Below are 11,813 nucleotides of genomic sequence, written 5' to 3' on the forward strand. Positions count from 1 at the left end.
GGGGGTCAGGGTTTGGGAAGGGAAGGGACCTCAGCAGGTCTAATGCTATAGAGTCCGTGTTCCAAAGCAGCAGTTTTCTCCGGGAGACTGATCTCTGTCATCTGGAGAACAGCCAGGCCCCACCTGGGGGTTGGCAACCCTGTGCATCCCCCCCAGCTCAGCCACCCTGAGCCCGTTTGAGAAGGGCGGGAGATAAATTAAATAATTAAATAAATAAATAATAAATTTGTCTCCTATTTCTAGCCTGCTCTTCCTCCACAGAGCTCAGGATACAGGATGTCCCGTCTCTTCATTTTTAGCCCATGACAGCTTTAAGTAGGACTTGAAAGGGCGTGACCGACCCAGGGTTACCCTGTAAGCTTCGTAGGCTCTCCAATCCCTGATCCAACACTTTAGCTATGATGCCACCCTGGCACAGTCTGCATTCATATTTGCAGTTTTTAGCAGTAGCCCTGTGCCTTTTCTCAGTGGAGCTTCCACGCCACCATTATCCCACCAACGCTTTCCCATCACCGCACCGCACGATGCGGATATTAGCGGGGGGTGCGAGATGTACCTGGCAGATGATAGGGTTGTGGGGACATACGGGCGTTGTATTATTATAACATCTGTGGAACACCATCTTGATTTTAGGAATTGGAGCAAGCAGTGGCGCACCGATATTTTATTAATTGTATTATGTTGTATATTGTATTGTATTTTCATACTGTTCTTATTGTTTTTATTAGGCACTTGTGCCCCTGTTAGCCGCCCTGAGCCTCCGGGGAGGGCGGGATACAAATTTGAAGAATAAATAAATAAATAAATTTGTATATATTGGGCACCTTAATAGATTTTATGGATGACTTGGCGCTGCTGCTGGAAATGGTATCTGTATTCCGTTTCACGCCCAGTCCCCGAGGCATTTATCATATTATTTCTTTGCTCCCACCAGTAGTAGCCAATGATGCGGGGTGGGAAAACTCAGAAGCACGATGACAGCGCACCTCTGTGTGAGTTTAACGAGACACTATGGGAGGAGGGTCAGGGAAGAGCTCAGCAAAAGGATGCAGTTTTTAGCAGTAGCCCTGTGCCTTTTCCCAGTGGAGCTTCCACGCAAAGCGAGTAGACTCAGCCAGTTATTAAATTAATAGCAAAAAGGGGGAGGGGGAGAGAAAGTTCCTGCAAACAAGGCCCCTTTGTGGAGGCATTGGCACAAGTAGGCCCTGATTCATGCTTAAGGTGCAAGAACTCCAGAGAGCCATCCGTGGTGGATGTCGGACCAGGATCAGAGAGCTCCAGGTTCCAATCCCCACGCTGCCATGGAAGATCACTGGGTGACCTCGGGCCAGCTGGTCGCTGTGAGGAGAGGAGAGCAATGTTGTGAGCTGCCCCATTGGGGGCGGGCGGGCGGGCACGGGGCAAGCTTGGAGGGGGCTTATAGAAGGAAGGCCTGGGCAACCCCCTCTTCTCTTAGCTACTGGATGACTTGATACCTGGCGAGGCAAGGGGCAGGTGAGGAGTCTCACATTTGCACTTTGCCTCATTTGCAACTTATATGCTGTCACTGTGTGTGAGCTGGCACTTTCCATAAATGTGATGGTAGGAAAAGGTATCTGGTGAGCAGTGTTCCCTCTAAGCTGAGTGAGTGTGAGCTAGCTCACGGTTTTTTAGACTCTGGCTCACAGATTTTTTTGCCTTCGCTCGGGCAGGATGGCTCCAGAGCAAACTCATTTATGCAGTAGCCAAATTGCTCGCTCACAACCTTAATTCCAGTAGCTCACAAAGCAGAATTTTTGCTCACAAGACTCCACAGCTTAGAGGAAGCATTGCTGGTGAGTACATGTTGCCTAATGCCGTTTCAGGTGTGTTGTACAAGCCAGTATCGCCCCGGCTTATACTGGTCCCAGTGCTCTTGTTAGACTTGCAGATCAGTTTCTTGAAAAAACTTGCACTGCAGGGATCAGATGTCTTCGAAAGTTCTGTCTGAAGCTCCCTTCAATTGCTTTCTCAGAGGGAGATTAAAAATAACATGTGTAATTCCCCCCCCCAACACACACACACACCACAGAGCAGTTCTAATTGCATTTTTCATGGTGATAACTCAACACTTGCTCACCTTTTGAAAATTGGGGGGGGGGGGGTAAAAGTAGACAGACTCCATGTCCTGCATTAGCAGCTGACAGACAGCACGACCGGTTGAGCCAGCTTTTGGTGGGTTCTTCTAATAAATGAGGGAAGGTGCTGAGCTCTTAGAAATAAGTCTTTCCTCCACCTTGAAGGGTGTGCTAGAAAGGCACCGGTGAAGATCAGGATTGCGTGTGTAACTGTATGAGTCTTAACACCATAATTACCACTGCAGTTTCATCGCACGGTAGTTTTCTTGCTGGCTGGCGGCGTGTTTGGTTACAGGGAGACAGTCGAAATTATAATCCACTGTGAAAGCTTTTGCTGCCATGTTCAGTGTGCAGTGCTTTTGTCCACCTGAACAGACATTGCTGGTGGTGGGCGTGTGATTGTGGTTGTTCATGTGGGCTCTTGCGTGGGGGAAGCCATGTGAAATTCATGCTGCAAAGCCAGGTTTGCTGACTGGGAGTCCGATCAAGATAGCATCAGTGAAGCAATAGCCCCAATGACAGATTTAACAGCGGAATACCTTTGCAGTGAGATGGATGTGGTCTACAGGTCCTATTCATCGTACATCAAGAAAAATAATCTGCCTGGGGAAATAGTGGTCAGATTCTCGAAGAGACATGTGAGAGATGCTATTTTGAAAGCAAATTCGGGAACACCCTTGAAAATTGGGGGCAGTAATATCAGGATTTTAAAAGACATTCCATTTGATATAAGACAGAAGAGAAAGAACTATAAAGAATTAATCCTTTTCTTACAAACAAATGGCATCAGTTACAGGTGGTTAACCCCAGAAGGCGTCATTTTCAAGATTAACGATAAAAAAGAAAAGATTGACTCTGTTTTTAAAGCATGTGAATTTCTGCAGACACAGCTTGAGGAACCAGAAGAGGGCAAAGAAGAGGAAAAAGAAAGCAAATCTGATGGCGAGTTGGGCTCGGGGTCTTCAAACGAGGACTCCCCCTCTGAAAAGGGGGCAGCTGCCCCCAAAAGCCCTTATAAACTCAGGATTAGAAAAGATAAGAATAAATAAGGGCTGAAGGACTCTGATTTGTACCTGAAAAAATGTTGAAATAACTTGGGGATGCTCTGGGAATTTCTTTAAACAGTTAAAGGGATGGTTAAACGATAATTAATCTAGCATAACCGACTAAATTCATTGTATTAGTAGCTTTTTGAAAATAGCATGGTGTTAAGATGATGTATGATCGCCTACTCTTGGGTTTTTAGTTAGTTGTGGGTCTTTTTTCTTTACTCACTAGATCCCTTTCCTATATTTTCTGTTGTAGTTTTGTAGTCTGAAAAAAAAACCCCCAGTAAAAACCTCCCCCCAGGGGGATGAAAAGAAAAAAAAGATAGCACCAGTTCACATAGTGCAAGGTTCTTGGGTTGGGTCTGGGTTTCTCCAGCCTGTGTAACAGTCAGATGTAAGTGGCAGGTCCTCTTCAATTCCCGTGCACATGGCACTTGGTTTGGCTTTGGATCATGGAAGTTACAGAGAAGGGGTTTCAGCTGTCCACAGCTGTACTGTTTTTCAGACCTGAAATTGTCCTACATAATGTGGGGGATGTGTGTGTATGGGGGTGCTGCTTGGCCTACTGGGGAGGTCCACATTCCTTTGGCTAGACATGGCTTTCCACAGTGGGCCAAATAGCTTCCCTGCCTGGTCATTTCAGGTCAGGAGAATGGCATGGGGAAATGCTGAAGCCCGTAGTCCCTGTCCAAATTGGGCACTCTGCACATGGAAAGTGAGGAAAACCGACCGTTGTTGCCTGACTATCGGACAGGGTGGGGAGGGACCCAATCCAGTATTCTTCAGCGAGTGAACTGGCCCTTTGTATAAAGGGAATGAGAGGCAAAGAAGAAATGGGCAGTGCTGTAAAGTGGTTAGAGTGTCTGACTAGGCATGGGGAGACCTGGGCTTGAATTCTCCACTTAGTCATGAAGCCTAGTGATAGGAGATCTTGGGCGAGTCACTCTCTCTGAGCCCAGCCTGCCTCGCAGCGTTGTTCAGAATATAACAGGGAAAGGAGCAAAACCACACACACCACTCTGAGCTCCTCCAGGCGAATGGCAGGATAGACGTGTGATGTATAGGTAGATAGGAGCCTGGCAGGTAGTCTGGAGGCCAAGGGTGAAACAGCAGAGGTCTAAACCAGACCCATCTGGCCTGCTTTGCAGGTATCTGTCACCAGTGGGAGGCCTATACATCCCCAAGGGATCTCGGATTTAGTGTAGGCCCCTTTGGTACTTCCAGTGATGAACTGATCAGATGTCACTCGTATTTCCCATGGCCACATGTACATTTCTTATTCCTTCTTCCAGGGAGCTCAGGAGAGCATACGTTGTCCTCTCTTCTCCTCCTGTTTATCCTCGCAACAACCTTTGTGAGGTCATTCAGTCAGAGAGCAAACATGACTGGCCCAAGGTCACCCAGTGAGTTTTTTGGCTAGCAGAGAACTAAACCTGCGATTCCCCAGGTCCTAGTCCAACATTATGATCCACTGCCTTGTACTTTCTCTCTTTTTTTTGGTGAACTTTGCTTTTTATGCTCTACTTCTTTTAAAAAGGAGCTCAACCAAAAGTGTTTTGCAGATAACATTCTAGGGTTGCCAACAACTTGCAAGATTGAGGGTGGAACCCAGGGAGAGAGTTAAATGGGGATGCGATGCTATACAATCCAGCCTCCTAAACGGCCGTTTCCTCCATGGGAACTGTCCTCCACAGTGCGGAGATCAGTTATAATTCTGGGAGAAGTGCAGGCCCCTCCTGGAGGTTGGTAACCATACAAATGGCTTGCAAGAGTAAGGGAGCAAAGGCATGGCTGTAGTTTACAAAAATCACATCAGTTATTCAAATAGCTAGAAGACACATGTGTCTTGAACTTCATCAACTGAATAAGAAGAAATCTCTTTCCAAGCGTCTGTACCGCTTTTTAAAAAACTCAGGAATGTGTGAAATGTATAACGTGAAGATCAAAGGTGCTTCAGACAAGAAAAAAGGTGTTGTGTGTTTAGCAAGTTTAGAGCTAAATTAAAATGTTGTTAAAGGAAACAGGGGCCCTGGGGTTTTACAAGGAAATGAAGGCTAAAAATAATCTACTTTTCCCTCTTGAGTGGCATCCCGTGCAATCCTCAATGGAGTCACAGCCTTCTTGGTCCATTAAAGTCAATAGGTTTAGAAAGGTGTAACTCTGTTTAGGATTGCGTTGCCTAATTTTGATTTATCAGCTTGCAAGATGTTTATAATTGTGGGAGATTTTCCTGTGCCAGAAAAAGCGCAAACAGCACAGGTCTGGTCTTCCATCTGCAGTCCGATGTTGCGTGCTCCGCTCCTCTGCTTCACCTCCGCCTCACTTCCCGGCATGTGTGAATTGGGTCTGAGTAGTTCTGGCAGTTGCAACTTCGCACAACTGACCCGCCATGCCGTAGTGGCAGTGTCATCATGTCGCGAGGAAGGAAAGGGCCAAACGGTGTCAACATTCAGAGCAAGAGATCAGCAAAGAGCCAGGATAAGGGAGGACATTTGGATAACTGAAACATTACAAGTTCACATGGTTTGTAATTGACATGTTGAGTAATAACCCAGGAAGTTTCCATAGCCCAAACACTGGTTTGTTAGGAAGTGGCACACATGAAGTCTCACATAGGGTTGCCGATTCCGGGTTGGAAAACTGGGGGTGGAGCCAGTGGAGGGTGGGGTTTGGAGAGCAGAGGGACCTCAGTGGGTATAATGACAAAGAGTCCACACTCCAAAGCAGTCACTTTTTCTATAGGAACTGACCTCTGGAGTCTGAAGATCAGTTGTAATATTGGGAGATCTCCAAGACCCACCTAGAGATTGGCAACTGTATTCACAAGTTCTATCTACCTACCCCCCCCACACACACACACACACACGAGTACCCTATTGCAATTGTTTTAGTGCACTGGCATAAATCTGTGCCTGGTTTGTACCAGTGTTCCTAGCAACTGTTCCCCTTCATCCTCTTCTGTTCTAGGGAAAAATAGTATCTAAGAAGCCCTTGAGACCCATCAAAATCTTTGCTTGTTGTTCCCTTCCCATACTGGTTTTTATAGCATCTCACCTATGCTTACAGTAGATTTGAACCTAAACATTCCGTTTTATATTTGGCTCCATGCTGAGCTTCAGCATTTGGCTCTAGACTTGTAGGACAGGAGCCCCCAACCAATGCTCCCTCTAAGCTGTGGAGTCCTGTGAGCAAAAATTCTACTTTGTGAGCTACCGGGCATTAAAGTGGTGAGCGAGTGAATTGGCTGCTGCATCAATTAGTTTGCTCTGGAGCCATCCTTCCTGAGCAAAGACAAAAATGTGTGAGCCGGAGGCTAAAAAACTGTGAGCTAGCTCACACTAACTCTGCTTAGAGGGAACCCTGCCCCCAACCCTTTTGAGGCTGCGGGCACCTTTGGACTTCTGACACAGCGTGGTAGGTGCAGCCCCAAAATGACTGCCACCGTGTGGCTACTGCAGGAGGAGACGGAGCCAGCCAGACAAAGGTTCCCCTAGCTTACCTTCATTCACACAATGAAGATCCTTCTGTTGCAGTGACGGTTGTTGCCAAAGCAGCATTTCTAAAATGTGCACAGCCAATCAAACCTTCAGTGGCCTATCGGAAGCTATGCTGGGCAAAAGTTCCCCCGGCCCCTCCCACTTTCTAAAAAACACTTGGCGGCAATGTTCCCTCTAAGCTGTGGAATCTTGTGAGCAAAAATTCTACTTTGTGAGCTACTGGCATTAAAGTTGTGAGCGAGCCATTTGGCTACTGCATAAATCAGTTTCCTCTGGAGCCCCCCTTCCTGAGTGAAGGCAAAAATGTATGAGCTGGAGGCTAAAAAACTGTGAGCTAGCTCACACTAACTCAGCTTAGAGGGAACACTGCTTGGTGGGCACTATGGTGGGGACACCCACTGTAGGTTTTAGGCTTCTGCCATGTAATATTGAAAGGTGTGTCGTATGAATTGGTTGTGTGCATCAGCCCTCAGGGGGAACCAGCTCTGTGCAACATACCGCCTTCTAGGGCTGGCTGTACCATCAGGCAAAGTGCTTTGCAAAGTAGGTAGATACGGGGTCCCAATAAAGTTAGGAAATGATCTATTATTTAATTAAAGATTATAGTTTCCCTGTGTTTGTATTTTTGTGGGGAGCATGAAATACTTTTTGGCCAACTCTGTTATGGTCCGGTGAAATTTTATTTGCTGAAAACTAGATAGAGTTGTCGGGTCCACACCTTGTTCCAGCCGGGGGGTGGGGGGGTCCTTTCTTCTTCTTCCTGGTTACCATAAAGTTTTTTCTCGGATGCTAGAGCATGCCCTCCAGGTGGGTGACATCATCACGCCGGGCACATCTGCATGGATGGGGCTGCTCAGTGGTAGTGGGGCTCCCCCCGGCCAGCTGAGTGGTGGCACATTGGGCCCCCCAAAAGCGGGTAACGCCCCTGCTTCCATCGGGGTGGTGGTGGCAACTCTAAAATTAGAGGTTGTTCCTCAGTAAATACTATTTATCAAAATCATTGTAGCTTTTGACTATTCCAGTTTAAGCTGACCTGGAATGGCAGATAAATGCTATAAAATCCAAATAGATAAATACAAAGTCGATCTTGAAATATTCCCCTATTCATTTGTTACCTTTCTGCTTTATCATAGATTAATCGTGAGAGCTGGTGCCCCGTTGAACCTTCCCCGGAGCCTTCACTGCTGGAACCAAAATGTGCTTGTAATTCAGCGGGTAAGTGCAACATTTTGCGATTCCCTTTCTTGGGTCAGTTTTATCCTGGTTATGCAAATCCTTTTGAGCTAGTAGCAGCTCTTTACCAGGCAGACACGATGCTTAGGTTAGTTTCCAGGCTCAGTTCGAAATGTTGGCTTGAGCCGTTGTTGAGATTTGGGTGCAGAACGTTTTAGGGAGGACCTCCTTCTCAATTTTAATTTTATTTATTTGTTTAAGGATATATGGAATCCCAGCTGTCTTTCTTGAACAGCAAGCACAGGGCAGCAGACAAAAGGGGGGGGGATCCCTGAGTCATTGCAGGCCTGAGCGAAGGGCCATTGTCTTTCCTGCAGCTTAGCTGCTGCTGGAGCCCGGAAGGGAAAAGGCGAGGGTGGCCCATGAGAAGGGGGGCCAGCGGGCACCCGAAGCAGCGTGTGTCGTTCTCTCCTCCATTTTATCCTCCTGACAACCCTGTGAGGTGGGTTAGGCTAAGAGTGTGTGACTGGCCCAAGGACACACAGCATGCTTCCGTGGAAGAATGGGGATTCGAACCTTGATCTCCCAGATCCTAGTCCGACACTGTAACCACTACACGGCACTGGCTGTCACTTCATACTCTGGCAGCGGTGGTCAATTTTGAAGAGACTCAGCATATTCTACCATCTCATTCTGCTGCGTGCCTCAGCCAGACCTAAGAAAATCATTCACTGGAGCCCGGATTTGTGGGCCTGTTCTAAACTCGCCTGACACCCATTTTTGGCACCCGCCTCCCAGAAGGACATGCATCATAATTTCTCCCTTTAGAAAGGAACCGAATCCTGCTCCATGCATGCAGTTGAATGAGGTTTTAAAATTCAGAAGTTTCTGCTGAAAGGCAGTGGCTCCTCAAGATCTGAGGGTCTGCGCTAACTGAGACGCTTTTCACATGGAGATACCCCAGCGGGGCCCTTATAATGCTATCATTCCCGGTTTCATAGAAGGTGGGACTGCCAAAGGACTTTCTGTCACTGTTGTTAGAAGCATGGCGTTTCACTTTCAGCAACTGTTTCCCTTTAGAAAGGAACCGAATCCTGCTCTGTACATGCAGTTGAATGAGGTATTAAAATTCAGACGTTTCTGCTGACAGGCAGTGGCTCCTCAATTTCTGAGGGTCTGCGCTAACCGAGACGCTTTCCACATGGAGATACCCCAGCGGGGCCCTTATAATGCTATCATTCCCGGTTTCATAGAAGGTGGGACTGCCAAAGGACTTTCTGTCACTGTTGTTAGAAGCATGGCGTTTCACTTTCAGCAAGTGTTCACAAAGGAATCTGGGGCTAAAGGTTATCTTGGCAGGTCTGTGTAGTGAATTGAATGCCAGGAGGGGCCGTGGCTCAGTGGCTGAGCATCTTATTGGCACGCAGAAGGTCCCAGGTTCAATCCCTGGCACCTCCAGTTAAAAGGGACCAGGTAGGAAGTGATTCTGAGACCCTGGAGGACAGCTGAGACCCCGGAGAGCAGACAACACTGGTCTTTGTAGGCCGAGGGCCGAACACAGGGGACGGCAGCTTTGTGCATTCATAGAACTGGGAAGAAGCACCACATTCTTCTGTGAATTAATGTTTCACCTTGATTTCTGGCTAAATCATTACGTAACGTTTCTTGTTGCTTTCAGATCCCAGCACTTATTAAACGTTAAATGCCTTGGGTTGATGTCATTAGCTAGGTGACTGGCAGTGTTGTGGGTTTCCCAGAAAATTACTGCTTAGCGGTTTCCTGATACTCTAAATGGATTGTGATCTGATTTGGCATTTTACTTAATTTATACCCCCCCAGTCTCCACAATGGGGACCCCAAAGAACTTAACATTGTTCTGTTCTCCTCTGTTTTATCCTCTCAACAACACTGTGAGGTAGGTTAGGCAGAGAATGTGTGACTGGACTAAAGCCACCTAGCAGTCCTTCCATGGCAGAGTGGGGATTCAATTCTGGGAACCCCAGATTCAAGTCTGCTACTCTTCCCACTCCACCAATTTACATATTTAGAAGAGAAGAAGAGATTGGGTTTATGCCCCGCCCTTCACTACCCAAAGGTGTCTCAGAGTGGTTTACAAACTCCTTTCCCTTCCCCTCCCCACAACAGACACCCTGTGAGGTAGGTGGGGTTGAGAGAGCTCTGACAGAAACTGCTCTTTTTTCAAGGACAGCTCTTATCAGAACTACGGCTTGCCCAAGGTCATCCAGCCAGGTGCAAGTGGAGGAGTGGGGAATCAAACCCGGTTCTCCCAGATTAGAGTCCACGCACTTAACCACGACACCAAACTGGCTCTCCTCCATTTAGTAATCAAAGCTTTAAAAAACACTCCCTGTGCTAATTTTATGTGCCATATAAATATTTCAGGTTTTCTTTACAGCCACAATTGAAATATTTGATTTTTTTTTGGGGGGGGGGTATACAATGGAGCAAAATTTTATGTGGTTTGAATGTTATGGCCAAAGAAAATTGTTTGACTTGTGACGCTTGTAAACGTTTAAAGACGATGTATAATAGTGTAGTCTTCCTTTATTGTTTAAATTTTACTAAAAAAACAGTGAAGGCAGTTGGCATGCTAAGTTCAGCTCGCACAGTATACTGTGGACGATGGCTTACTGTGGCTAGTTTGTCTCCTTCAACAGCGTGAAACTCTTTCTCTGAGGGGCAGCCTCTCAGATGAGATGAGGCCTATGCAGATTGCTTTCACTGGGCCCCCAACCCAAGCACTGGAGCAGCTAATTCTAGAAAGCCAGAGTGGTGTAGTGGTCAGCGTGTCAGACTAGGATCTGGGGGACCCAGGTTCAAATCCCCATTCTGCCGTGGAAGCTTGCTGGGTGACCTTGGGCCAGTCACTGTCTTTCAGACCTCCCTCCCTCCCTCATAGGGTTGCCAGGTGAGGCCAACATCCAGGTGGGGAACTTACCAGGAGGCTCCAGGACAGGGAACTCTGAAGTACCTAAGTTTTGGGTGAGCTGCCATTTCATTTAAAGGAAACTCATTCCTTTTACATGCTTTTCCTCCATTGGAAATAATGGTCCAATCTTTTTGAAAATTTAGGAGGGGGGGGTTGAGGAGAGGCACCAGCAGCTATGCTGAAAATTTGGTATCTCTAACAAAAAAAAACCCCAGCCTTCCCCGGAGCCCCAGATACCCATGGATCAATTCTCCATTATACCGTATGGGGAACAGAGGGGACAGGCTCCATAGGGTATAAGGGGGCCCCCAGCAGCTATTCCCCCCCCCCCCGGCTTTCTGATAGCCCTGAAGCAGGGGGCGGGGCTCCAAACAGGGAATCCCCTGCCCCCAACTTGGGGTTGGCAACCCTACTCCTTCACAGAATGGTGGTTGTAAGGATAGAATGGAGGAGAGGAGCACAATGTAAGCCTCTTAGGGGCTCCACTGGGGAGAAAGGTGCGGTGAAAGCATAAAAATAAGCACCTTCTTCCCGGGGCAAGCTGCTTGTGCCTGTTAGGACTTAATTCTCATAACATGCACAGCATACAAACAGTTAGGCTAGACTCTTTTTCCCTCAGGTGCTAGTACTGATAGAGCGGTTTTATATGAGGGAGTGTTAAAAATGTAATCATCACTCCCCCACACACACTGAATTGGTACTGCCCATTCTACCACCAAGATTAAGAACATAAGAACATAAGAGATGCCAATGTTGGATCAGGCCAAAGGCCCATCCAGTCCAACACTCAGTGCCATCAGGAGGTCCACCAGTGGGGCCAGGACACTAGGAGCCCTCCCACTGTTGACCCTCCCAAGCACCAAAATGACAGAGCATCACTTGCCCCAGAGTCCCTATCTATACCTTGTGGCTAATAGCCACTGATGGACCTCTGCTCCATATGCTTATCTAATTCCCTTTTGAAGCCGTCCATGCTTGTAGCTGCCACCACTTCCTGTGGCAGTGAATTCCAAGTGTTAATCACTCTTTGGGTGAAGAAGGACGTCCT

The 11,813-nt window shown here is 47.3% G+C and overlaps 1 protein-coding gene across 1 annotated transcript in view; it reads left to right on the top strand.

Moving 5' to 3' along the window:
- Positions 1 to 11,813, top strand: part of LOC107116551 (A-kinase anchor protein 13-like) — a gene marked incomplete at its 5' end in the record, with an annotated part of 206,382 nt that overhangs the window by 118,822 nt on the left and 75,747 nt on the right. Inside the window, one exon of the mRNA XM_015418487.1 lies at positions 7,776 to 7,857. Within this exon, the coding sequence (XP_015273973.1) occupies positions 7,776 to 7,857 (82 nt within the window). The remainder of the gene's footprint in view (positions 1 to 7,775; positions 7,858 to 11,813) is intronic.

The sequence above is a fragment of the Gekko japonicus genome, unplaced genomic scaffold (assembly GCF_001447785.1).
Source record: "Gekko japonicus isolate JY-2015 unplaced genomic scaffold, Gekko_japonicus_V1.1 scaffold224, whole genome shotgun sequence".
Lineage (NCBI taxonomy): Eukaryota > Metazoa > Chordata > Lepidosauria > Squamata > Gekkonidae > Gekko > Gekko japonicus.